The 26,620-nt window shown below is 41.6% G+C and overlaps 1 protein-coding gene across 1 annotated transcript in view; it reads left to right on the top strand.

The window, feature by feature from the left end:
* The window catches only part of COL19A1 (collagen type XIX alpha 1 chain), a 214,355-nt gene that overhangs the window by 21,978 nt on the left and 165,757 nt on the right, over window positions 1-26,620 (top strand). Inside the window, exons 3-6 of the mRNA XM_063125809.1 lie at window positions 17,265-17,388; window positions 18,665-18,940; window positions 22,802-22,882; window positions 24,452-24,577. Coding sequence (XP_062981879.1) covers window positions 17,265-17,388; window positions 18,665-18,940; window positions 22,802-22,882; window positions 24,452-24,577 — 607 coding nt within the window. The remainder of the gene's footprint in view (window positions 1-17,264; window positions 17,389-18,664; window positions 18,941-22,801; window positions 22,883-24,451; window positions 24,578-26,620) is intronic.

Below are 26,620 nucleotides of genomic sequence, written 5' to 3'. Positions count from 1 at the left end.
ATTGCTCCGACTGTCTTCTCTCCATCTATTTCATTCATTTTCATTTCACTTATTATATTTCTATTTGTCCCATAGCCGAAGCTCTTTTGGCATTTCACAACAATTAAAAGCTATGAAAATACATTAGTCAACTCCAGTTTTCCAGCGGTGTAGTTGTGTTCTCACAGATTTGCATATGAAGGCCTTTGATTCTCATATGCATATGGTACTTCTTGGATGTCTGGCAACGTTGGCCTCAGTGTTCATTTGGGCTGGGGTCCAAAGCAACATACAAGTAGTTCTGCAGGAGGTTTTTCTTAGCAGAAGCTCTCTGCCTTCCACACTTGATGAGCCTCTTTGGAATTCAAGTGTTTGCTAATGTGGCGAGGGTTGGTGCTGTTAGAGAACAGTTTGTAGTTCTACTGAGCATTCATTTCATTCATTTGTGAACCGCCCAGAGAGCTTCGGCTATTGGGCGGTATAAAAATGTAATAAATAAATAAATAAATAAATAATTTTATCTGCGTGTACGTATACCTAAAGAGTCTCTCCGGAGTCTGGTCTGGTCTGGTCTTGGAGTACAGAGAGGCTTTTCATTGCTGGTGACTGATCAGCATAATTATATTAGTCATAAAAGGATATGTAGATAGATTCACTACTAAGAAATGACCAACCTTTTAGCTTAACTGGTACTGTGGAACCCTGATGAGCATTTAACAACAACAAAAATCTTGTGTTTCAGAAAACTGATTTCAAGAAAGGAAGGTTGTGACTCATTACAGTCTTACAGATTTAAATGGTAAAGTAATATTTTAAACACTGACTCAGCTGAGGATCTATTAATAGTCCATATATCTCACACTTTTGGTGAGGTTTATAACAAAATAGTTGAATCTGACCCATGTTAAACAATGACATACAGACAGCTGAACTGAGTCAAACCGATTCAGCTAGTAATTCTTTACTGGCCAGTGGCCAGAAAGTACAACCCCCCCAAAAAAAGACTCCACTAGCTTATTGTATCAGGAACACAGTCAGGAAGGATACTCTGAGTATCTTACCTATTAGCTGCCATACTTCCCATCTTCCAGGAATTCTCATACATCATTCAAAGCTTTCTATAAGAACGCTGGGGTTCGTTATCTCTGGATAGTGTTTGCATTGGCTGTTTATCACGCAATCTGTTGCTTGTACCACCATGATTAGCTTGTGCTGCTAGAGCTAATATACAATGCACGCACTGTAAGTCTTGTATATTAGCTCTACATTTTTTTATTCCAGGACCTACATATAACCCCAGTTCAAATAGGTGCCCAATGTGCAACTCGGGCCCAAACGCATTATTAAATAGGGCAGAAAAAAATAGATTAATAGCTATAGTTGTCATGATGCCCAATCACCCTGTGCCTGAGAGCTTGATGAGCCCTGCAATGCTCTCAGCAAAAATCAGGCAGTGTCCACTGCCCCAATTTCCCCAAGTAGTGCAAAATGGGAGTGCAGCCAAATAATGCCCGCTTCAGACGGCATGGAGGTCTTGAGGCGGATGACAGTGGCAGGTGAATGATTAAGTGCGCAAGGAGCTTAGAGACCCTTGGAAATGTCCAAGACTTTTCAGCCCCCCTTTAGACCCTTTTTGGGGGGCCACACCAGATTTGACAAGGCTAAGTTAAAACACCCCATTCTCTCATCTAGTATAATGGGTGGAGATTAAAGGCAGTGGCGTACTGGTGGTGGTACTGTTCCAGGGAGCTGGCCATCATTTTTCCTCCCAAAACATTTCCTTTGGATGGATGCTCCATGATGTAATGCTATTTTCAGGGGGGTTTTCCATCCCCTGGTGGCCAATGAGGAGAACACTGCCATCCTCCTGACTCCCGAAAAAATTCAAACCAAAAGCTGTTGCTGGAGAACTTAGAGTCAGTCCTACGTGGGCTCTTGAAATACCTTTGGTTAAAAGCAGTGGGCTGGAAGGGGCATGGGTGTGTGTGAAATGGCACTGTGGCAAGGTGGGGGTGGGTGGGCTTGATCCATTCTAGCTGTTCTGTTTCCTTGACTTAGTTCACCCCCAAAGCTGCTATTGGTCACAGAGAGATCTTTTCCCCTTTCGGCAGCTAATAGCAGCTTTGAGGAGATTCAAGTTGGAGAATTGGTGTGAGGGAAAGGTTTAAAAGCACTTCCCCAGTACTGTGCCTCTAATCTAAATTGCTGCCCCCAGCACTGGCACAAGCTCTCTTGCCACCTGAGGTAGGCAAAAACATGAGCAGTGGCCGCATCAGTAGCCTTCTTGCTACTGCATCATGCCCCCACTTTACCTTTGCCATCACTGTGTCGGCTCTATGGAGAATCATGCAGCTGGAAGAAGAGCTTTTGCGAGAGCTCACTCAGGTCTTGCAAAAGCCCTGCAGCTGATTCTTCCAGACGCATGGTGCTCCATAGAGCCAGTGCAGTGGTGGCAAAAATAGGGGGTGCAATGAGGGAAGTAGAGGGTAGGTGGCTACTCCAGAGAAACCCACTAGGTGCTATCTTGCCACACTGGGAGAGTAGCTGGTGGGTCTCTCCAGAGCAGCTGCTGGAGGCGGCAGGTCTTCCTGCTGGGGTCAGGGGAAGTGGCATAATTTGCCACTCTTCCCATTCCATCACCTGATACGGTTGCCTCACCCTGCTTCATAGGAAGGCCAGCCTCAGCTGCCTCCACCCAAGTTGCTTTTAACCACAGAAAAGTCTCTGGTCTAAAAATGGATTGCTCTGGAGTATATCTGTTAATTTCTGTAGAATTTACTCTCATGAAAGAAGCTTTTGAACATGGGTGTTAAACTCACAAGTGCTTGCTCAGAGTCAGGAAACATTCACCCCAAGGGGGACTTGCTGAGTAAAAGCTGGGCACAGGATTCTTGCATGACGTCTCTCTGGATATAAACTGCTAAGTAATCTGTATTGGGGAGTGGGGCAAGGATAAAGATGACTGTCTTCTTCTAGAACATGGGTAGTCAAGGTGTGGCCCTCCAGATGTTCTGGCTAGGGCTAATGGGAGTTGGAGTCCAGCAACATCTGGAGGTCTGCAAGTACCCCTGCCCCACCCCAGAAGCTACACGAGCATGTTCTTGCTTGCTAGGGACTGTAAGTAACAAAATGTACTCTCTCTGTTGTTCTGTCGCCTTGCCACACTTGTCATAAGATTAGACTTGGGTGAGAAGGTTTTCAAAGCAGTTTTCTAGGTCATATAGGAAGCGTTTAATCCATTCCAAACGCGCTCTGAAGGATAACAGCATGCATGGTATCCACTTTCCCTAATTGTATTTCACTGGGACAGAGTGTGGGGGAGGTTCCAGATTTTTTAATCACGAGAAGTATTTCTAAAAAGTTCTTTAAATATGGAGTTGTGCTTCCCAGCTAAAATCCTTTAGAACTACTGCAGTAGAGTTTTCAACGGCCCTGAGCTCCAGAGGCTGTGGACTGAAGCTTATCACGTTAGTGAGGCTTAAAATGTGGCGCTCAGCTCAGTTACAGATTCTGAAGGCTAAACCAGTGAAGCTCATAACTCCCATTATTTTTGGTATTCCACCCGGTTCATGCAAGATCGATTGTTGCAAATCATCTGAAAACTGCATTTGGAGCTTCACTGAGTTTTATAAACACTGACTGTAGTACAGCCACTACAGTTTGTAACCGCTCTTACTAAATTGAGATGCAAAATCATTTAAGACTTTCTTGCATACAGGTGCCTTCAAAGGTTCCTTTCTCTTTCTCCCTTAAAAGTAAAGAAAATTCTTGGATAATCCATTTTAACAAGAAAGAAGGCAGCATATTTCCTTGACATGCAACGTGAATACAACAATTAAGCTCATCTTCATTTAAGCCAGAATTTAAGGAAATTCTTCCCTGTGATTGCAACCAAATTACAATTCAGACTGCATAAATATAATAATCCTCTTTTTCTATCTGGCTTTCTATTACATTTACAATCATGTTGTGCCTATTGTGCAGTGTGATGAATCTCATACATCACTCTTGGAATAAGACGTTAGGGTTAGCTATTTCCCTTGCACAACTTGCTAAATATGCTGCTATCAGAATATATTCTAAACTTTACTTGAATGCAGTTACGATCTGTGAAAAATGGGAGATCAGGCTTGCAGTTAGAAGCTTTGTGCCAGAGGGTTCACGGACGGGAGGCATCACAGAACAATGGGTGTTATATGGAGTGAAGTACAGCTAGTCATAAATGGGTTAGTAGTGAGTAGTGTTATGTCATTTTATGCAAATAAAATTGAACATTAATATTAATGAAATGTTAATAAATTGAAAATTAATTTTAATAACGTTTTAAAAAATAAGGTCCAAGCGTCCACCAATATGTTCTCAAGACAGAAAATAAATGTCATTTATCTCAAGCCAAGAAAATAAGTTGCCCTGCCAGCCAAGAAATTAGTCAGAATTCATTGGGAGGGAAGGGTTTAAGTCCTGTCTCCTATTCCTTGGTAAGTGCAGACAATGGAAGGAAATGAAGCTGAACATCATTACTTCCCTCGCTTATCAATCACTGTTTGAAAACTGGAGGTTGAAGCAGATTTACTTTGTACTGAGAAATTGGACAGTAGAGTACTATCTGCAAGTTTTCCATTGTTTCTCCATACATTCAAAAGTCTTACATTCCTCTTTCCGTACATCCATCCAGTGTGGAGTTGCATGTAAGCCCTGAGCAGCCACGTCTTGTCATTGCACCCCGATACCATTTAATGTTTATAGTCATAGGCGTGCACAGCACATTTCGTTAGGATGTGCATCCAGAGAATTTTATTTATTTATTAAAAGCAAACATTTATTGAATACTCAATCATACAGGACATTATTTTTATTCATTTATTAAACACTGTAGACAATGATGCCCTACTCCATGTTCAGCTTGCCTGACCAAGGAAGGGCCATCGCAGGTGAAGGGGGTTGGAATGAGGAGACACTTCTCAAGCCCCAGCATTGGTGGGGCTTTGTGGTGACATTGGCTGGAAGAGGGTCTTACAAGACAATATTAGCCTTGGGGGGGGGGCTCTTCCTAGCATCGTTGAAACATGGCTTCTGGCAGAGAGACATTATTGCTTGACATTAGGGTGTGCCTGGGCACACCCGGCACACCCCTTGCGCATGCCTATGTTTATAGAGTTTAATACCACTATCCTCCTGATAGCTGCAATACTACATAGAATTGCATAATCATTATGAGTCCCTCAAACCTAAATACATGTATCATGTCCCATTACTTTTTGTTCAAATAAATATGCTTAGGACCACAGCCTCAGTTCTGTAAAACAAAACTCCCAAATGAGCTCCCCTTCCCTCCACGTAAATGAACTCTTCGGACATACTGGGTGTATTTGTGTACAATGGTAAGCCAGAATTCTACTGCTTATCTGTTCACTCTCGCTTGGCTTCTCCTATCAACAGGAGTGGTTAAACTAACCAGGAAGGAAAAGCTTTAGGTAGTCATCCAAACTGGGATTTCTGGTTTGTTGCTCCCCAACAACTTAGAAATTGTAAGCCGGAAGCAAGAATAGATCCCGAAAGGTGGTGGGGAGCACTTATGTTATGTTATGTGATTATGGAAACTAGATAAGTATAATTTGGAATTATAAGCGATGTAATTTGTTTATTTTATTTTTTATGTGGTAAATGTATTGTGATTGTATTGTAAGATGTGAATTATCAATAAAAATATTTTTTAAAAAAAAGAAATTGTAAGCCAACATTGTTATCTTTTCAGCGCCAGGTCAAATCTTTTCTCTTTTCCCAAGCACTTAACAGCATTTAACAACGCTAAGTTTGTTTGTTTTTTAACGGACCCCAGAACTGTTGTTTTTAAATGGATACTGTTGTTTTTATACTGTTTATGTTTTTGATGGTTTTAAATTTTGTATACTTTTTAATGTTCACTGTTTTTAACTTCTGTAAACCATCCAGAGAGCTTTGGCTATGGGGCGGTATATAAATGTAATAAATTAAATCAAATCAAACAAGCCCTGGCTTGCAATTCTGGCTTGCAAGGTCCAAGCCAAGAGTCCCACTTCAGACAATGTGTTAAGTTAGTTTTGGTATTCCTGCTGGCAGGAGAAAGGTAGCACACAGCTTGTTCAAGCCAGGATCGTATGGAATTCTGGCTTACTGTCAGGTCCCATCAGACACAGCCACCTAGTCCATTATTCCCTACAGCAACTAAGCCTAACTATGTATAACTGAAATAGACCCTTGCTTCCATTCCTTCCTTCCTCTGTTGTCACCTTGTGCCGCATTAGACATTGTAAGACCCTTCAGGCCAAGATCTGCCACCTTCTTCATTGTAAAGTGCCATGCCCGGGGATGGTGCTAAACAAATTGATCATCACTGTAATCACCAACACCATCATTCAGTGAGCATTATCCAGTGCCTTCTCTGTGGCGATGCAGATGTGAAATGCTCTTTGTGGATGTCTGCTTTGCTAGTGGACTATTTAATTTTAAGAAAGTTGTAAAAATCCATTTATCCCATCACAGCTCTGGTACAGTAAGCATCTAATACAGTAAGCATTTCTGCCACTTTTAATCTTGCTCCATTTTTTACTCTTCCATTAAAGATTTGATTTTAAGGTGGTTCCTTTGGTTTTAATGGGTTGGATCTAGACTAAGTTAGTCACACTTGGGTCTCTCTAAAATCAGGGGACTTAAGGTAGTCATGACTAAGTTTTCACATTGATTTCAGTTGGGCCTAAATGCACTTATTCTGTATCTGACACCATGTATTTTTATATGCTGAGTGTTGCCTTGAGAAATTGGTTGTGGGACAGCAATTAATTCTTTTAAAACAAATAATGAATTGAGTACCACTTGAGCAATTTGCATTGTTTCTTATGGATCTATCCTTATTTTGAGTGGCAGACAGCTGATCTTGACTCTTCCTTGAATAGGCATTCACATATCCTACCCTGGGACAGACTTGCTGCTGGATCTTGTTAGTTGCTCCCTGCCCTGTTGATCTCTAGGACGCTTGTTTGTTGTCTGAATTTTTTTCCACACTGTAAATGCTGTGTCCAATGTGTTGCTACTGACAATGCCAGCAAGGATTATTCTGGCTTTCCGTGAGTAACTTGCCTCTGTTTGTTGAATCTTCTCTGCAAACACAAAAGGCTAAGATTTCAGAGTCTTGGTTTAAGGTGGCATTAAATACATCATCACCCCTCCTAGGACAGAGGTTGTTCACGCCAACCTCACGATCACCGATCATCAAATTATTTGTAACGTGACAGGTGATGGTAGGTGTCAGCTGGAAGAAGAAATGTCTTGCCATAAATGCCAAACATCTCTCACTTCACTCTCAGGAAATGTAACTTGGATCATCTTTCTCTTCCTGGAAGACATTCAGCAAGCTAGAGGCCCCATTGATACTTGTAAATACGGAAGTTAATCACAAACTCTAATTTGGTCTCATTCAGTGTGGAAGAATTAGTGTTCATAAGATTTAAAAATAGCAGCTTTTTTCCATCAATGCTTTTTAAAGCAAAACCAGAAAGGTAAATAAAGATTGCCTTACTAAATTTGATATGGGTACCTCTTACTACTGCTTCACAAAAATAGCACTGCAAACGAGTCTGACTATAGCTCAATGATTACTATGTTTGGATTATTGATAGCTATGCATGAAAGCATAGAATACTTAGAAAAGCTAGAAGAAAGTCATAGGATTGTGAAGTCATCATAGTTCAATACTCTGTCCTTAAGCAGGGCCCGTTAGAGATGTCAGAGGAATCCATTTTAGGGTGAAGCTCAGCAAGTTGGCCCCCTGGACACAACTCACAGATCGGTGCACACTGAGTTGGGCAGGCTCCCAGTTTCTTGCTCTGTGTGTGTGTAATCTTGATTCATGCAAATCATGATTTGTGCAAATTCACAGCTGTAGAGAGTGCAATTTATGCAAAAATGCAGGCAGAAATGGTCCTTTACGCTTGCATTTTTTAACGCAAATTGTGCTATTTATGGCCGTGATTTTGCGCAAATCATGATTTCTGTAAATATTCCCAGCTGCAAATTTGCACAAATCATAACTCATGGGGGAAAAGAAAGAGAAAGATGTGAGCTATCACTGGGTAACCGGTGTCTCACCCTGCATGCACCCCTGAGTTAGGCAACCGGCAGGAGTCCAGCGAGCAGAGCATGAACAGGACTTGGGGGAGTTCGCCCATCCCTAGCACCCTTCACAGATTAATTCACATAATCCAGGCCACAGTGTACAGTGTGTGTGTGTGTGCATGTACATAGTGTGGCAACCAGTTGGACCCATCCACTGTGTTCCGTATTTCCAAAAGGATTTTTTCACTGAACTGTGAATCGACCCCAACCCCTCTCACCTCCCTGCTTTTAACACTCTGTCCAGATACTCTGTACTCATTATGCATTATTGCAAACAATGACTCAGATTTACATTATACTACTGACCTTAATTTGAAAGAGTTGTTTGTACAGGGATGTTGAGCTTCAATTGGCAACGGCCATTTTGTGCTCTTTTCAGAACCCACAGTGTAAGCGTTGGCCTTTCACTTCATTTCTTCCTGCTTGAAGTTAATATATAGGCCAGTTCTGGGGCTCCCACTGGCAACCTCCATAATGAAAAGTGTGGTTCGCTCAAGCTTGAGGCAAAGAGTCAGCTCTCTCTCTTATTGGTATCTGTAGCAAAACTCGTTCTCTTGGCACAGAGCACAGAATGACAAATCTAATAATACACCTAAGAGAAATGTACTTGAAACTGCTCTTTTAAGCGCTGGTGACACTGTGGTGCATGCTCAGCACCTGCTATTGTAGATTAAAGTTTAATACATATTTGTTCTAAAGCAAAGTGGCTGCTCTAAGAAAAAATGTGGGAAATGTGACCCTAATAAAAACATCTGTCCTCCTCTCCACTGTGATACATTTGTGAAGTATGTCCATCATTATTATAATGGTAATGATTTGTATAGTACTTGTTCATGCCTTATCCAGTTGCAATCCTTACAGCGGTTCTGTAAGATGAGTTAGTATTGCTGTCATCCATATTGCAGATGGGAGGGGGGGGAGACTGAAGCTGAGGTAGAGAGGGTGGTCTGAGACTACCTAGTGAGTGTGTGGCCGATGCGATGTCTGAAAGCTGGTAGTTTGCACCCCACACACTCTGCTCTAAAAACAAACCCTCAGGTTTTATTTTAAACGAAGGCCCCTCTACAGAGCTCGCTCAGGCGGTGGCCTCTCTCTCCTCCGGCCAGAAGCATTGGCTGAGTGTTGCCCTTGACTACTTCCTGGCTCCTCCCAGGAAGCACACCCCATGTAGGCCAAGTCCAGCAGGTCTTTTGTATTGTTACAGCAGAGGTGAGATACAAACCAGAGACTTCCTGATTTGTTGCTCAGTCTCTTTTGCTACTATGCTATACCAGCTTCTCATAGTCTATCAATGATAGTTAGTTATGACAGCAAGGTATGAGCTTCCAGGTTCAGGAAGCCAAAACGTTCATGGACAGAATGCCACTAATTACCAGATATTGTGGACAGTTGACAGAGGAAGTTCATCACCGTCTTGGCTTGCTTGTGAAATGACCAGAGTCATTACATTAGCTACTGCTGAGAGCAGATTGCCATGTCCTGGGCATCCTTATGTTCTTATGCAGAATCCATTCATGTGCCAAATTTCCCTTGAGTATTACAATTATAAGAGCCAGACCAGGCACTTCCATTCCAAGCATATTTACTTGGAAGTTTGTATTACACTGCAACCTAGGTCATGGCCTAAAGAAATATCAAAAGCTTTTGTCAGTTTTAAAATATTTGTTATTTATTTATTGCAGAGGAATCTTATTTAGGCAGGGGGCAAGATGACCCCCCCCTCCAACACTTCCAAGGGCCAGATGACATCAGGGGGTGAGACCACATACCCTGACATCATCCAGTCTCTGGCCAAAGCACTAGTTGGAGTTCCTCCAGCCAGCACTTTGGTTGGGGACCCAGCTTCGCTGCATGCAGGCTTTCCCCAGCTGGGGAAGTAATGCCACCCCAAGCAAGGTGCTGGCTGGAGGATCATTTGATCAGGCACCCACTGGTTTTCCTGGCTGAGGAAAGCTTACACACCAGGAAACCAGTCAGTACCTCAGTCAGGGCAGGGTTCCCTGCCCTGTGCCTCCCCCTATTGGAGAAGATGTGGGGAGGGTGAAGCATTTAGCGTGCTGCTCACCCTCACAATTGGGAGGGGGAACAGTGCACAGGGGGATCCTCACTGTTATCTTCAATAACAGATTGGAGATAACAGCAAAGATTCCTCTCCCTGCTAGCCTGCAGGAGGCAGGGCTTGGGAAGGGGGTAGAGCTATCAAGCCTCAATGGGCCCATGGGTCATAGGTTACCCATACTTGTTTTAAAGGACATGTTTTTCACTCTTAATAAGCTTTTACAAGGGAGTTTACATAACACAAACAGCACAATAGATGGGTGATATTATGCCAACTAAATATTTCTGTATTTTAGCCCTATAGGACTAAGCCATCACCCTGCCTCTTGCTTCTTGGTTTTGGACTTACTGGTCTTTTTTCCCTGCTTCTTTCTGTCTTCCTCTTTTCCTTTTGCTTATCTGCTTTAGCTTGCTGGCTCTGCTCTTCTTCAGTGCCCTTGGACACCATGACCCTGGTTCTTGTTGTTCAGCCTTGCTGAACTGGGTTTTTTCTAAAATGGCAGCTGTTCTGTTTACTTGTATGAATTAGACTAAGCTTATTTTGGCAATGAAAGGAATATATTTGCTCCCTAGAAAATCTGGTTTTAGTGGACTGGGACAGGACAAGCCATTTCCCCCCCCACTGTTGCCAAGCCTGTCTGCGTTTCCTTACTGGGAACCTTTGAGCTTCTGGGTCGGATTGCACCACATCCAATCTCATGGGGACTGGACAAGATGGGGATATTTAAAAATCAGCCACAGATGCTGACAGCAACCGGTACAGGGAAGGTAAAAGAGACGAAGTGGTGAAACAGCCCTTCATGGTGCAGCCATATAAATGGACCCTCTATCAGCAGGATGGTGAGGCAGGAGGAGAGGACAAGACAGCCAGAATGTTCACTCAGCTGTAGGAAGCCAACCTACAGGGATTAAAGAATGGTGCAAGCATTGAGTGACTAGCAGGTGCAGGGCCATATCCCTGGACCTTTTCTGTAGGTGGAGCCCTTTCCCTCCTACATATCCCCATCAAACCTGAAATGTGACTGCTGGAAATGTTGGGACTCCCATATGGCCAAAATCTGTTTTCCAAGATGGGTCACAGTCTCAGGGAGTCACTGAACAAAAGCTGTGATGGGAGCCATTCTGAACAAAAACTGGGGAGCTGAGTGCCTGACACAGGATATGTAGCACCAGGAGAAAACGGCTGTTTTTCTCTCATCTTTTATGTTCATAACCTAATCCTTGGGATGGCCCACAGAATCTAATGACCTGAAAGTATAAATTGATTTGTTGATTTATCCCATTAGAAAAAACAACCATAAAGGAGTGACAACAACATTTGTTCTATTCACTGCTAATTACCTAATTGAAGGGCAGCAGACCAGTGTAAAATTCTGTTTATAACCAGAGTATTATGCCACCATGTAGCATAGATGCTGTGTGCCAAAGACCTAATCAGTGCAGGTGATCTGTTTGGTCTCTAAAGAGGGAGAGTATGCCAAGGCAAAAGTAAATTTTCAGCCAATTAGTTGGTGCCCAGTGAAGTCCAAGTCATTTATGATTGTCTCAAAGGATATGTTTTGTATTTCATTTTCCCAGCCAGATGGTAAATGCTACAGCAGTAGCAGTGAGGGCATGGTCAATTGGAAAATTGGCATGCTTGAAGATGATCAACTCATTTATATCAAAAATTGAAGTGCATGAAAAGGGTTGGGATCATATCAAAACTCGCCTTCTAGGATAGTACCAAAAGCAAAGCCTTAGGGGATAAACACTCTCCAAGCTCAATTTCCCTTTCCCCCTTACAGTACTTTAAGCTGTGAGGGTGATTGCTTCTTCAGAGCTTAAAGGATGTGATGGAGGAAAACCAGTAGTATAGTGGTTAGAGGATTGGACAGGGGCGTTGGGAGCTCTGGGTTCTAGTCCCCGCTCGACAATGAAAGCTTACTGGGTGACTTTGAGCTCAACTTACCTCAGAAGGGGATTGTTGTGAGGATAAAATGGAGAGGAGGAGGGGGATAATTATGTATGCCGTCTTGAGTTCTTTAGGGAGGAATAAAAGGTGGGATATAGTGTAATAAACGAAACTAACAAACAAACAAACCATACTCTGAGTACTTGTGCCTGAGAACAGGCATCTTTTTGGCCAGTCCTCCAACCCTTTAGGACTTCTCCCTTCAGCCTAGCACATGAGTGTGTGCATCAGCATGCTCCTTTTGTTTGGCCTCCATGCCATCACGGGGCGTTGAGCACCTTGAATTCAAGGGATGTTCAGCTGTGCAACGAAAAGCAAGGAAAGTGAATTTTCAGAGTCAGAAGAAAGCAAGGAGGAAATATACAATCTTTCCAAAAGTATGTTCTCAGTATGAAACGTCCAATATTGTTTTTGTCAAACATCTTCAAATGTGTTTATCTTACTCCAGTACAATAAAAAATGTATCCACTGTTCTAAAGGAATTGAAGATCTATTTTCCTGCAGCCATTTAAATTGAGTAGCTTATCAGTTATAAGTGTTTGCCAGACTTTTCTCAGCCAGTCCTCTTCTTTTCATACATTTTGGGCTTTCCCCCAACTTTTGGCAATCATAGGCTGTGCAATCTGATTTTGTGTTTGCTTGTTTTTCTTGGAATTGGATAGCTTTTTGAGCAAATCTATTTATTAAAAACAATTTCAGTTCATAGCTCCTGTCAAGATTCATAAAGGAAATGTTGGGTTGGACTCAAACTTGACACTCCCACTAGTAGAAGTGGAGTGGGGAAAGCCTGTTCAGAGGAGGGCAACAAGGATGATGAGGGGTCTGGAAACAAAGCCCTATGAGGAGAGACGGAAAGAATTGGGCATGTTTAGCCTGGAGAAGAGAAGGCTGAGGGGAGACATGATAGCACTCTTCAAATACTTGAAAGGTTGTCACAGGGAGGAGGGTCAGGATCTCTTCTCATTCATCCCAGAGTGCAGGACACGGAATAATGGGCTGAAGTTACAGGAAGCCAGATTCTGGCTGGACATCAGGAAAAGCTTCCTGACTGTTAGAGTAGTATGACAATGGAACCAATTACCTAGGGAGGTTGTGGGCTCTCCCACACTAGAGATATTCAAGAGACAGCTGGACAACCATCTGTCAGGGATGCTTTAAGGTGGATTCTTGCACTGAGCGGGGTTGGACTCAATGGCCTTATAGGCCCCTTCCTCTACCATTCTATGATTCTATTATTTTTACTGATTCTTCCTTCCCACTTCTGTACCACCACCATTCCACCCCCAAGTTTGGAACAGCATGAGAGTTGATGGAAGGGGGCATTGGAAAAATTGCCTCCATCCTTTTCTCCAACGGGAACCTCCACTGAGTCGGAAACAGAAGAAGTCCTTTTGTTCGTGGAAGGGCATGTGTGGTTCCAACTTAATATTTATCATATTGGTTTGTTCAGATGATCAGTCAAAGTTAAACTTAGAGAAATAGCTTCTGTCTTCCTTTGCTTTTAATTTGTCGGTATGTTTGCCAATGTACATTTGAGCACTGTGAGAGGGAGATGTTTACTGCTAAACAATCCTAAAGAAGCGTCTAAGTTGGTTCACCTTTGTTCATCTGAATTTATCCCTTGATCGTATTATAGATTTTTGGTTGCCAGCATGTGAGAAGAGTGCTCAGAGGCAATTTTTGTGTGTTTCTATTATTGACTTGTTTTATAAATAATTTGTTTTAAAAATGTCCCTGTCTATCTTGGTATAAAAGCTACAGTTCTTTTCCATTTGCATTCAAAGATCATTCAGGGTGAAATTCAGCCCTGGGCAGGAGGCCAGTGAAAGGCCTGTATATCAAATAGCGCTTAAGCAGTGCGTAGCTCTTGTGCTCCTGCACTGGGCTGGCCATTAACGGCTGCTCATAAATGTGCTGCGCGTATGGGCAGCTTGCCCAATTATTTGCCCACTGAAAGGTAAGAGCCCCTCTCTGCAGGGTGTGGCAAAGGAGCAACAGACAGGAGCTGCTGCCAGCAGACATGACTGAGCATGTGAGCTTCCTGTTTTTGGCCTTCAGTGAACATTTCGCAAGCTCTCCTCTAAACTGAGAGAAAGGAAAGAAGTGGCTTCATGGATCATTTTGGTACTTCCAGAATGGCCTTCTCTTTAGGCAATTAGCCCCAGGTACACTCAAAACCTTCAGGTAATTGGAGAGGACACATAGTGGCTCTCTGCTTGCATAGGAGTTGTCCAGTGTCATAATGCTGTAGCCTGATTCATTTGGGAATGCATGGAGGGCAGTAATCCAGGTTATATCTGCAGTCTGTGCTCACACACTCAAATTGAATGGGATCCGAAACCCTCCATTTTCCTGGTTACTACCAGATCACATGTCCGGAAGACTACATGACTTTGGGTGTCTGCCTGTGGTTGTGTTCTGTGCAAACATGATTCTTGAATGTGTGGAGGTCTACAGGCACAATTCCTATCAGCCCCCTTTCCGCACTCCTCATTTGTATCCAAATATAGAACTGAATAAGACTTAAATATAATGAAATAAGAGAATGGGATTTCCCATCTGGGAGGTGGCAGAGAGGAGAAAATGGATTTCCATTTTACTTTCCTGACAGCTCCTTCATTCCAGAAGCTGTGCCCAAGCTGAGGAGTTTTGGAGAAAGAACAGTTGGCATTCATGGAATATGGCCATCAGGAAAAGCTGTGTTTAAAGGGGTGCTTTCAGACAAGGCATTAATGGTGTAATCGCTCTGACCCATGCACAGAATTTTGTGGAGCCTTATGGTGACATCTTCCATTTGTAACTCTCCTGTGTTTTCCCACCTCTTCCTCTTTTTCTTTCCATGGAAAGCCCGCTAAGGAGGAAAAGATGGAATAGCCACACAATGCCTTTTAATTGGTAATGCTAGAAGCCTCCCATCTGGAAGCACCCTAAGCCTGAGATGGGAGGCACATACAGCGAGCCATTAGATGTCCCCTTTAAACTTCCTTCAGCCTCAGATAGCAGGTCCAAAAGGGTACCTAGGGAGTTTTGAATTTACAGGGAGGTTTCTGAAGACCTGACAGCAGCTTTCCTGCGCACGAAACTGCCTCCACCCGCACAGCACAAGCAGCTGTGGTCAGGGGCTAGCCCAGTGCCAGTAGGTGCACCTCTCAGGCACTTTGATCCACGGAGCAGTGTGGGATGAGGTTGTCCAGCTAAGGAGGACGAACAGCAGGGCAAGTAACAACATCACAGTACTCCAACTTTGCAAACATTGTATGGTGGGTTTTGTGTGGTTCCTATGCCTACTAGTCCTGATGGCAACATGCTACCTCCAGTGTCAGAGGCAGAATGCCAGCTGTTGGGGAAATTGAGCCAGAGGGTGCTATTGTACTCATGTTCTACTCGTAGGTTTCCCACAGGCAGCTGGCTGGCCACTGGGTGAAAAGAATGCTGGGCTAGATGGACCCTTGGTCTGATCCAGCATGGCTCTTGTACTCTTATGTTCTTCCTCATATTCACATTTTTGCTGCACTGGACTGGACTAGATGGTAGCTTTGCCATTAATTTTGCAGTGGAATTTATAAAGCACCGGTCATTTTGCAGTTTTTGTAGTCTTTATTTGGACATACTATGTCATTTGGAAGCATCTAAACTAATTTGCTTGGGTTTTTTCCCCCCTTTCCTGTTTACCAATTTGTATGTTAAGGTAAACCATTAAAAACCAGTTTGGGGGTTAGACATGACAGCAGTTTAAAGGAAAACTAAGCAGAATATTGAGAGTCAGCTTGATGTTGTCACTGCTCTCTTCTTTGCTGTTCTTAAAATATATAGGTGTCTTTGGTCAAATGTGTTGGTGGCGGCTCTCACCTGGAGGAGAGTGCAGACTCCCCGCCTCAGCAACAAGATAAGGCTTTAAAAGCTGAACATGCTAATCATATGTTTAGCACACAGATTATGCCCATTCTTCAAAGAAAACTGAAGCACAATTATGTATTTTGAAGAGACTGTCTTGTAAAAATAAAACTAAGCTGTGTCCTGTAATTCCCTCGATTTTCCTACCAGTGTGGTGTTCTTCTTGAATGTTAATGGAGAGTGCCTTCATTTTGACTGTTTTAAAACTCTAAATAGTGCCTGAGAATGCAGTTCTGAACTCTCTTATCATTATTATTATTATTATTATTATTATTATTATTATTATTTATTTATTTATTTATTTATATAGCACCATCAATGTACATGGTGCTGTACAGAGTAAAACAGTAAATAGCAAGACCCTGCTGCATAGGCTTACATTCTAATAAAAACATAATAAAACAATAAGGAGGGGAAGAGAATGCAAACAGGCACTGGGTAGGGTAAAACTAACAATATAAAGTCTGCACAACATCAAGTTTTAAAAGCTTTAGGAAAAAGAAAAGTTTTTAGTTGAGCTTTAAAAGCTGCGATTGAACTTGTAGTTCTCAAATGTTCTGGAAGAGCGTTCCAGGCGTAAGGGGCAGCAGAAGAAAATGGACGGAGCCGAGCAAGGGAAGTAGAGGCCCTTGGGCAGGCGAGAAACATGGCATCAGAGGAGCAAAGAGCACGAGCGGGGCAATAGTGTGAGATGAGAGAGGAGAGATAGGAAGGAGCTAGACAGAGCTGTCTAGACAGCTAGACAGAGCTTCTATCAAGAAGTAAGATCCATTAAACCCGGTATAACTTCTGAATATAGATGCATTGGATTGTCTTGCACGTCACTGAGAATTGTGAGGTGAAGGCAGAACATTTGCATAGTTCAGTCTAAATTTGTACCATATGGCTTATTAGCTTTCATTAAGATAGAGCATAGTGGTGTTTTTATGTTGAATTTGATCAGTCCAGCAAGTTGGCTGAGAGTTACTTTATTTTTTAGTTGTTATCTGCCATGAGATGTATAAGAATGTTTTGGGATCCAAATGATGTCTGCCGTGAGTATTTGCTGTGCATTAGGCTTTGATGTTTGGCACATCAAATTCATTGACTTCAAGACATGGTGCTGCCTCTGCAAGGGCATTCGTGAGGACCTAATTGGGTGCCATGTATTTCAACATATACTTGTTTTCATCTTTTGCATAAATTATCCCTGTCAAACTAATTAGAATATTTTCCTCTCATTGTTTAGGCAAGTGTTTCCAAATGGGATTCCAGAGGAATACTTCTTAACAGCCACATTCCGTGTTAGACGAAACAGCAAAAAAGAGCGGTGGTATTTACTGCAGATTTTAGATCAGCATAACTTGCCACAGGTTAGAACAAACTGAGTTTTTCCCCCTATATAGTTTGCCTTTATTCACTTGTCGTCGTCCCCCACACACACAGTGGGATGATAGATACAGCTTTGTGGGAGATGAGGTATTTTCCCCTCTGGATTCAGACAATACTGAAGATGGTTTTGCTATTTTGAAGCAATAGTGGCCATTATCTATCTCACAGCTAAATATAAACTCAGTAACAGTTCTGTAATTTAGCACTGCAATGGTAGATGTTTAAACTACCACGCAGGATTGCTGTGAAGTTAAAACACTGCTTTGAACTTTTTGGAGTAATGTTGAGACAGAGATGTAACAAATGAAAAGTAAATCTATAATAATAAAAGAGGATTTGTGTGTGTGTGTGTGTGTGAGCGTGCGTGCACCAGTGCCATAGCTCCAACACTGTGAAACCTAGACACCTGAAGCATGGTGTGCATACTAAGGGGACCCCAAGGACATGTACCTCAGAGTTATTTGTTTTTTTAAAAATGCATTAATTAATTTTAATTAATTTTAATATTTGTGGGTTTGAAGTACCATCTTCACTCACTAGGTGGGAGATGCCCCTAACCAGCCCCTAACTTTGCAGACAAGACACTTTGACACCAAGGTGAAGTAGTCTGAGGACAAAGTTATACATCTGCCCTCTCTCCATTGCTGTGGGGGTACCCCCCTGAGGGAAATGGAATAGGCAGACCCCTCCCTAGGAGGCTGTAGAGATGCAGCATGGCAAGGGCCATGGCTGGAGTTGCCAGCCAGCATGGCATCCCTCAGATGGGGCAGGCACAATGTGTTTAATCTTCCAGCTGTGTAACTTCGCTATAAGGCTTTGCAGTATCAAACTAAGGGCTATTTCAGTCCGTGTGACGCCAAGTCCATTCACTAGGTCAACAATAAAGGGTTTAGAAGTTATGCTTAATGCAGAATTGCATGGGCAAATATCAGAGGATGGTATTTGGATGGAACCATCCACTGGTTCAAGCAGAGGTTCTGATTTTCAGCAGCCGCTCGCCCCATCCCATGCCATTCTGGAGAGACCCCTGACCCTCAGCACTCACTTTTGGGAAGGTGGTGCAAAAAGCTGCAAAGGGAAAGGGAGGCAAGGGTGCTCCATTGTCCAAGCATTCCACTTGTGATTCTCTGGACCCTACCCAAAATGTACAGAGGTGTGTGTTTTTATTCCGTTCTTTGCTATACTGCATTTCATTTGTTTTGAGACTACTTCTAATTCTTTTAAAGGTTATTTTTTATATATATATATTTCTTTCAGGTTTACATCACAGTTGATGGTTCAAAAAAAGTCATAGAGTATGTTGCACGATCCACCCAGGGGAACTCCTTGCACTACATCTTTAAAAGCCGCGAAATCCACCCTGTCTTTGACCGGCAATGGCATAAACTTGGCATCAGCGTACAATCAAGGATGATTTCTCTGTATGTGGATTGCAGCTTAATTGAGCAAAGGCAGACTGATGAAAAAGCTGCTACTGACTTTCAAGGAAAGATTCTCATTGCTACCCATTATTTAGATGGCAAGCCTGTAGACGTAAGTGGTTTTGACTACGAAAGCTTATTTCAATAATACGGGAAGTGGGGATTGGATCCAGGCTATGCATGAGCAGAATTTTGGGCATTCTGGTGGAGGAAATGTGGAGTGGTGGATTCCCCTTCCACCTGCAGCTCCTTGGGCTCTCAAAAAGGTTGCTGTGGAGGGTTGGGAACCTCTAAGAATAGCATGGGAGGTGGTGATGGTGGAGCTTCCACTGGATCAGAGCTCCTTCCACAAATGGGAGGACCCTTTCTGTTGGTAGAAAGGCATGCCTGGATCCAACCTAATGTGTTTAAAATATATTTATGCCTAAAAATCAAATATTTTGCAAACCAGTATGTTATATACTGATGTACTAGGATGCTTAGAAATAAGAGGAGCAGTGTTTTATTGATTGTTTTGAGGCTACTATGGTGGAAGCAGCCAGAGAAATAAACATTTCCACCTGGTGGCAGCATAAAAGGCCACAGGAAGGGAAGAGTAAAACAAAGTGTGGGCATACAATTTTGCTTGTTTTCTCTTCTCATGGAACAGTAGGGTGACCATATGAAAAGGAGGACAGGGCTCCTGTATCTTTAACAGTTGTATAGAAAAGGGAATTTCAGCAGGTGTCATTTGTATATATGGAGAACCTGGTGAAATTCCCTCTTCATCACAACAGTTAAAGCTGCAGGAGCTATACTAGAGTGACCAGATTTAAAAGAGGGCAGGGCACCTGCAACTTTAACTGGCGTGATGAAAAGGACATTTCACCAGGTACTCCATATATACAAATGTCACCTGCTGAAATTCCCTTTTCAATGCAACTGCTAAAGATACTGGAGCCCTGTCCTCCTTTTCATATGGTCACCCTATGGAACAGGCCATTCCTGGTCCGTGACAATTGTAAATAAGCGGAACTTTTGGTTTTTCTATTTTCTTAGCCCATCATCAGACAAGCGTTTTATTGCACGCTTGTTACTGGCCACTACGGGTTTTTTTGCGGGTCCCTTTGACGACAACGTTCACCTCCCATGCGTCTACCGCTCCTTCTGGTCTTTTTTCCGCAACAAAATAAGACCCGGTAAATCCACTTTTTTCTTAAAATGAAACTTAACCGCCATTTCCTGCTGAGTGCAGGAAAAGCAGTGTGATAAAAATGCCTACTGGATTTGCCATATGGCTGTCGCTGCTTCCTCTTTCTTTCCCCGTGTGAAGGAAGAGGAAACTGCTCGTCCCTATTGTGGGACAGTAGCAGGAGCCAAAGCCATGGTAGGGAAATGAGAGTTCCCCTCTGCCTGATGATGCTCTTAGTTTCTGTGTTCTTGGCTCGGTGAGCTGCTGATATTAATAATATTATTAATAGACCATGTTTTGAAGTAATTGTTTTGACTCCTGTTTCTATATCATTAATTTGCTTTCTAGAGATAAGGGTCATATAATATTCCCATTCAAACACTCCCTATGGTGGTATTAAATCTTCCCATGTATAAAAGTCATATGCCTGCAGAGAATATAAATTCAGAAACATACATTTAGTCTGGAATCCTATAGACACCTACTTGGGAGGAAGTGCCATTGAATTTAATGGGGCTTACTTCTCAGGAGACACACATACGATTGCACTGTTATGTTAAGTTCTGGAGGTAATTAATGCAGGAAAAGCATAGACTTCTCTCAATGGAAACACTAGAGGAGTGAATGGGGAAAGGGCCAGCCCACGTCACAACCAGGTCACAGACATGCCCAGGACTTCATGCGGAGGCACAGGGACACATTGCAAATGAAGCATCCAGGAGCTGCTTTAACTAAAAGGAACAGAGTAAAAGGACTCTCTGAATCTGCAGGTTTCTAGGCAGAAGCAGCTGGTTGGGAGCATGGTGGCCATGATGTCATGTACTGCAAAGGACCTCACAACACAACCATGACAACAGCCCCCAGTTTTACAGGTTTCACTAAGGGAGCAGAAAATATTATTATAGCTATTTTATGTCCTATGTAGACAAATCCTTCCCTAAATTTCTTCTTTCCTTTAATCTCACCCAAGGATTCTGGCTATTGTCACATTCCTTTTATTCCCTCAGCCTGTTTCCTTTGTCCACACTTTGCCACTGACTCCATTCCATCTGGTTTCTTTCTCGAGAGACTATAAATGTTTCACAGAACAGTTAGCATGTGTATAGGCTCTCTTCCGAAGCACGCAAACTCTTGCGCAATACGCATCATTCGTGGGGGGGAAAGGGCTTTGTAGCCAAGTTGTTTTTTCGTTTATTTTTTACAGGAGGATAAAAGCAGTTCAAACATATTGCAGTATTATTTCCAGTGAACTATCCCCCTTTGTACAAAATTCTCTGCCTCTTGCTATGCAGATGATTCAGTGCAAGAGCTCAACAAATATACGTTCATGTATTATGATTAGTGTTGGGTTGAATATTTTCCCCTCCCAGTTTTCAAGCTGAAAATAGTGTTTTGGGGGTAAACAGATTTCCCTCCCAAACATTTCATAAAAATACTCATATTTGTTTAGATCCTGTTCGTTGTTATTGTTTCCCTTGTGTCACCCCCACCCCAGTTACAAGTTTCTTTCCTTTCCTAGTTCAATCTCATGGATGAACCCAGCCAATACTAGTTGAAAGAGTGACATTACAATGCTAGCCAATCAGATTTGGCTGTGAGAGGGCCTCATTGAAAGCAAATGAAATCAATTTAGCATGAAATCCAGACTTCCTGGATCAGTCACATGGGCAACTGGGGATCATGTGGTAAATAGGAGGCCATCAAAACGCTCCGCAGCAAATCAACAAAGCGCCCATCTTGGCAGAGATTGACTGCTGTCTTGTCCAATATCCAAGTGTGATATCTTCCCTTTCTGGTGTCTGTGGTCAGTGGTTCTGATATGTGGAGAATATGAGGTTTGAGCTGGAAGTCCCTGCTCAGATGTCACTATTGAATCTGGAATATTGGGGTTAATTCCTCTGGCCTACTTTACAGGGTCATTGTTAAAGATTACCAAAATAATGTATGTCATGCTCTTTGAGCAGTTATGAAAATATATATACTAAGCACTTGAACCCCAACAGTTTGCTGCCCTGAGACAGTTGCCTCAGCTTTTGCAAACTTCAGACATAACAATGATCCAGGAATCACAAGACCCCTACTGGGCTCCTTCCTGCAATATCTCTATGGTTGTTGTGGAGAATGGTGTAAACTGACTCAGTGTTAAATGATGCAAGAACTGTTGTCCAGTTCCCTGGCTAGGACCGGTTCTAACCCAGCAAAGAATGGGGAAGCACCGGTGCCATTCCCTGACCCACGGCTTACCTAAGGTTTGGCAGTCCTGTTTGCATTAGTGCTGGTGTGGCACAGTTATGCCCTAAATATTTTTAATCGTTTTTACTTGCATTATTTATAGTAGTATTAGTAAAAGAGGCAATAGTATTTCTATAAAAATCTAGTTTCAAGTTATCATGATTTGTATATCCATCTTTAAAATATTTCCTTAAAATATGTCCAGAGAGTTGACCAAAGGAATGCTACAAATGGCAATATCTGTCGTAGTAAATACATTCAAATGCTTTAAAAATGGTATCGATAAGTGCTCTGCTTGGCTCAGAATGCAATTTGTATTATCAAATTAGAATTTGTGGTGTTGTTCCAATATGCATTATAATATATGCAAATACAGTATTATCAAATGTCAGACTATAATGTGTTCTAAAACTTTATGGCCACAATCCAAAATAGAGCTAAACACACTGAAGCCCATTCATTTTATTCAAGCAATTTAACTCAGTGTTGGTTTGTGGCCATCGTGGTTTCACACATGTCAATATAGATTGCATTACACAATTTATAAACATCTCTGTGTTTACTAAACAGATTGAACTTGGCCGTATGATGGTATATTACAATCCCAGACTTGCTACTCAGGAGAATTGCTGTGAATTATCTGAGAATATGGTAAGTTTACTTATAAAAATGCAATTAATTTCCTTTTTCACAGCAATAAATTCCTTCTTCTCACTTTTACAAATATAAATAAATCCTATTGTACCATTAAAATAATCTTTTCTTCGAAATGAAAGCTTATATTAGATTAATTTTTCATGCTGAAAAATATGAAATGGAAATGGATTAATATGAGACAATTTCAATGAGAAAAGGAATTGTTAAAGGTTTGTTCTACAAACCATTGTACATGCACTTCCATATCAAGGCATTTATCTAGCCCTCATTAAACCTGATGAGAGCAACTGTTGGTGAAGATGTGAGTGTTCATTATGGGCTTTGTAATGAGCATTATGCTTTGGCACAAATGAAAACCTAAAGGGTAGTAGCCATTGTTAGCCCTACTTAGAGTAGACCCATTGAAATGAATGGGCTAGCAATGACTAATGTACTTCTCATTCATTTCAATGGTCTACTCTAGGACTAAGATTGGATACTACCAAAGCACTTAAGGCCAGAATCCTTAAAGATGAACCTAATCCCCTTCCCTTTTCTTATTAGTTTCTCTCCCTTTCTTTCTACCCTTTACCCAGATTTTCCACTTTATAGTTACTGTTAATATGGTTAAAGAAGTGGGGAGATGAATTTGACCTACAAGTAGGGTGACCATATGGAAAGGAGGACAGGGCTTCTGTATCTCTAACAGTTGTGTAGAAAAGGGAATTTCAGCAGTTGTCATTTATATACATGCAATGTCGTCTTCATCCCAACAGTTAAAGTTGCAGGAGCCCTGCCCTCTTTTGTAACTGGTCGCTGGGACTGTTGTGATAAAGCTTTAAAGTAGTACACATTTTTCATGTTAAAAAATAAAATATACATACATATAGAATTCAGAGGGTGTGTGTATGAAAGACAGAAGAGGGCTCATCTACACCAAGTAGGATATTCCACTATGAAAGCAGTAAAAAAAGACAGATGCCACACTACTGCTTTATAGCAGTATTGAAGTGCACTGACCACTGTTGGGGCTCATTGATACATACCATATACTGCTTTCATACAGCATTCATTGTCTTATATCCTGCTTAGTGTAGATGTGTCATGGGCCCCAACAGTTGTCAGTGCATTTCAGTACCACTATAAAGCAGTAGTGTAGATCCTGCAGTGCACTTCAATACTGCTATAAAGCAGTAGTGTGGCTCCTGCCTCTTACAGTATATACCACTTTCATACCGCTTTCATAGTGGAATATCCTGCTTGGTGTAGATGAGCCCAGAGAAAGAGAGAAAAGAGAGTGTGTTGCTGACTTTTACTTCAAATTAGAGTAAACATGCATAGCATTGCTCTGTGGCTCTTAATATTTTTTTAATAAAAAAAAACCTAGTGATTTTGAATTCAGTTCACTATTTTCATATGGTTTGCATCAACACAATTATTTTTTATTCCCCCCCCTTAAAATACGGCCTTTGCAGATGCAGAAGACACTGTGTGTGTGTGTGTGTGTGTGTGTGTGTGTGTGTGTGTGTGTGTGTGATTGTTGAAGCTGTCTTAAATCAGAATAATATATATTTAATTTTTCAGTGTCCTTTGGAAGAAAGCTTGAAAACTACTGCAGCATCACCATCAACTGTTCGAGTTGGTGAAATACATGCACTTCCAATAATGGAAAAGAAACCTGAAGAAAAATGCTTTTGCTCTCCAAGCAAGGTATAAGACTCATTGGTTTATATTTGTGCCTTGTATGAGCTATAAAATTTGTGTTGCTTTGAGTAACTTTGGCTTTTCACTTGCATCTTTGCTCTTTTTATTTCAGAAAAGATTTAACGTTAGAAGAAATTATGTTATGTTCTACAGACTGTATAGTTTTAGACATGCTAAAGGCACAAAAATGGTTATGTAGGGTCATAATGCAAAGACTGTGTTCAGTTCAGCTTATTGCTCGATAGCCAACCAGGCTTTTTTGTATACAGCAGATTAAAAACACAAAACAAAACAAAATACAGATTGTCAACATACAAGGAAAACAAACTAAATATAGTAGTAGAAATTAAATAATAATTTCACCAACCATCAGCAACTGGTTTGTATACTAAATACATATAAAGAGAGATTAATTAAATAGTTCAATAACCTCTGTCGTCTTTCCTCTTCACTAGAGTTAACTTAACAAATGCAGTAGTGTGGCATGTCACAAAACCATTTGTCCCAGCCAATAAAAAATAAACTTGTGTTTAAAGAGGAGTTATCTCTAACGCTAGGTTTGTAAGAGGATCATGGTTCATCAAGTCCTGAAATCTACATACAATGAATATTCCAGAAGAAGGTGAACCAAATCCACTACCTTCTAGCACCCAACTGGACAATTTTATTCAAATCCTGCTGGACAGTGTTGACCACTATAGCATCCCTTAACTTCCATTAACTGCAGGGTTTTTAATCAGTATTTAGTTAAGAGTCGTCTTAAACCATATGGACGGATAAAAGACAAATATGGGGGCATTTCCTCAGGAAGGACTGTCAAATATTTATACAGCATGTTGGACCAGCACTTGGCCCACTAGTTTAGGCCATGGCAGTTATGCATTAACAATGTGCAGAGCCAAGTCAGATCTGTCGCCTCGGTGAAACAAATTTTACCATAAAAACTCAAGATGGTTATGTTGTCAACCCGCTGACTTTAGCGTGGATAGTTCCATGTTAAAGATTAGAGGAATCTACCAGAGAGACAAATACTATAATAAAGGATGATTTCAACTACTTCAGGTTGATTGGATAAATGCCACTCTGAGGTATGCTGCAGAGATAAAATTTCCAAACAGTATGAATGATTGTTTCCTGGAACAGCTAGTTTAAGAAGCTGCACAGTGTGTGGCAGTCCTTGGCACATTCCTAAGTAGAGCACAGGAACTGGACAAAGAAGTAAATGTAGGTGGACCATTAAGAAAGAACAGTGTTCACAGAGTTAGAGTCACCATGTATAGAGAAAGAAGAGCTTGAAAAAGTACCACTGCGGCAACCTTGAAGTCAAAAAGTGAATGAGAGAAATATGGGGACATTAGGCATACACCCAAAGTCAAATACAAGATATGCAGAAAGCTCACAGGTGTCTGTGGACCACTATGATTGCAAGAGGAATCACTTGTGAATCAATGACAGGTATTGCAGAGAAACTGCATCTGCCTTCAAAAGGAGGATACCAGTCAGTCTCATGAACTAGCCTGTTTGGTTGACCGTTTTTCCATAAAGCGTTGCCAATTAAAGTCATGTAATTTGCAAGTGTTTTAATGAACATGACGGACATCAAGCTGTGGCAGTTATTTGGCAGCTAGAATACAGCCTTTTTCTTTACTTATTCTTTTTATGTAGTATAAGAGGCATACTATATTATTTCTATGTTGTAATTGGTTTTCTGAAATGTGAAAACATGTGTAACAGCCTGTGAAAAATCAGTGGGATTTTAAAGCATTCCCCCTCAATTGCAGCTTCAAACCTATTTTCCAATCCTGACGCCTAGCACAATTCTTTAAAAGAAAAAAGAAGAAAGAAAGTATGCTGATCAAACATAAGTGCCGTTGCTGCGTGTGTGTATGTTTGAGCAAGAGATAAATAGTAATATATCAGCTCAGTTTACTGCAGAAACCAAAAATGCCAACGGAATGTCAGCAAATATTAGAAAAGCAAATGAAAAATAATAAAGAAATGATCATGTTCCAGACATCTGTGAGCATGCATTCAGAATAATATGCCCTT

The sequence above is a fragment of the Elgaria multicarinata genome, chromosome 4 (assembly GCF_023053635.1).
Source record: "Elgaria multicarinata webbii isolate HBS135686 ecotype San Diego chromosome 4, rElgMul1.1.pri, whole genome shotgun sequence".
In the NCBI taxonomy this organism is placed as follows: domain Eukaryota; kingdom Metazoa; phylum Chordata; class Lepidosauria; order Squamata; family Anguidae; genus Elgaria; species Elgaria multicarinata.
The sequence above is the reverse complement of the archived record's forward strand: the minus strand, read 5'-3'. Positions and strand labels throughout refer to the sequence as shown.